This window comes from Camelina sativa, unplaced genomic scaffold (genome assembly GCF_000633955.1).
Source record: "Camelina sativa cultivar DH55 unplaced genomic scaffold, Cs unpScaffold07012, whole genome shotgun sequence".
NCBI lineage: Eukaryota > Viridiplantae > Streptophyta > Magnoliopsida > Brassicales > Brassicaceae > Camelina > Camelina sativa.
Window position 1 is genome coordinate 1 of NW_010928084.1, and position 479 is coordinate 479.

The window sequence follows — 479 nt, forward strand, 5'->3', positions numbered from 1 at the left end:
CACATTCAAGCTCACAAATACGACAGCGTTGGTCTCCACAACGTGGTACACCTGAATCAGAAAAGTCCTGCGTATGATCTCCTATCCAAAATGCTTGAATATGACCCGCTCAAGCGGATCACGGCTTCACAAGCACTAGAACATGAGTATTTCCGAATGGATCCTCTGCCAGGACGTAACGCATTTGTAGCCACCCAACCGATGGAGAAGAACGTGAATTACCCAACTCGTCCAGTCGACACAAACACGGATTTCGAAGGCACGACGAGCATCAATCCTCCTCAAGCAGTAGCAGCAGGAAACGTAGCAGGGAACATGGCTGGAGCTCATGGAATGGGCAATAGATCGATGCCAAGACCAATGGTGGCACATAACATGCAGAGGATGCAACCTCAAGGCATGATGGCTTATAATTTCCCAGCGCAAGCGGGGATGAACCCGAGTGTTCCGCTGCAGCAGCAGCGTGGGATGGCTCAACC

At 50.9% G+C, this 479-nt stretch overlaps 1 protein-coding gene across 1 annotated transcript; it reads left to right on the forward strand.

Moving 5' to 3' along the window:
* Nucleotides 1–3: 3 nt before the first annotated feature.
* LOC104774935 (cyclin-dependent kinase E-1-like) lies at nucleotides 4–474 on the forward strand (the record flags this gene model as incomplete). The annotated part of the gene is made up of 1 exon (XM_010499304.2): nucleotides 4–474. A coding segment is annotated over one exon (471 nt), but the record flags the coding sequence as incomplete, so codon positions are not given.
* Nucleotides 475–479: the final 5 nt, after the last annotated feature.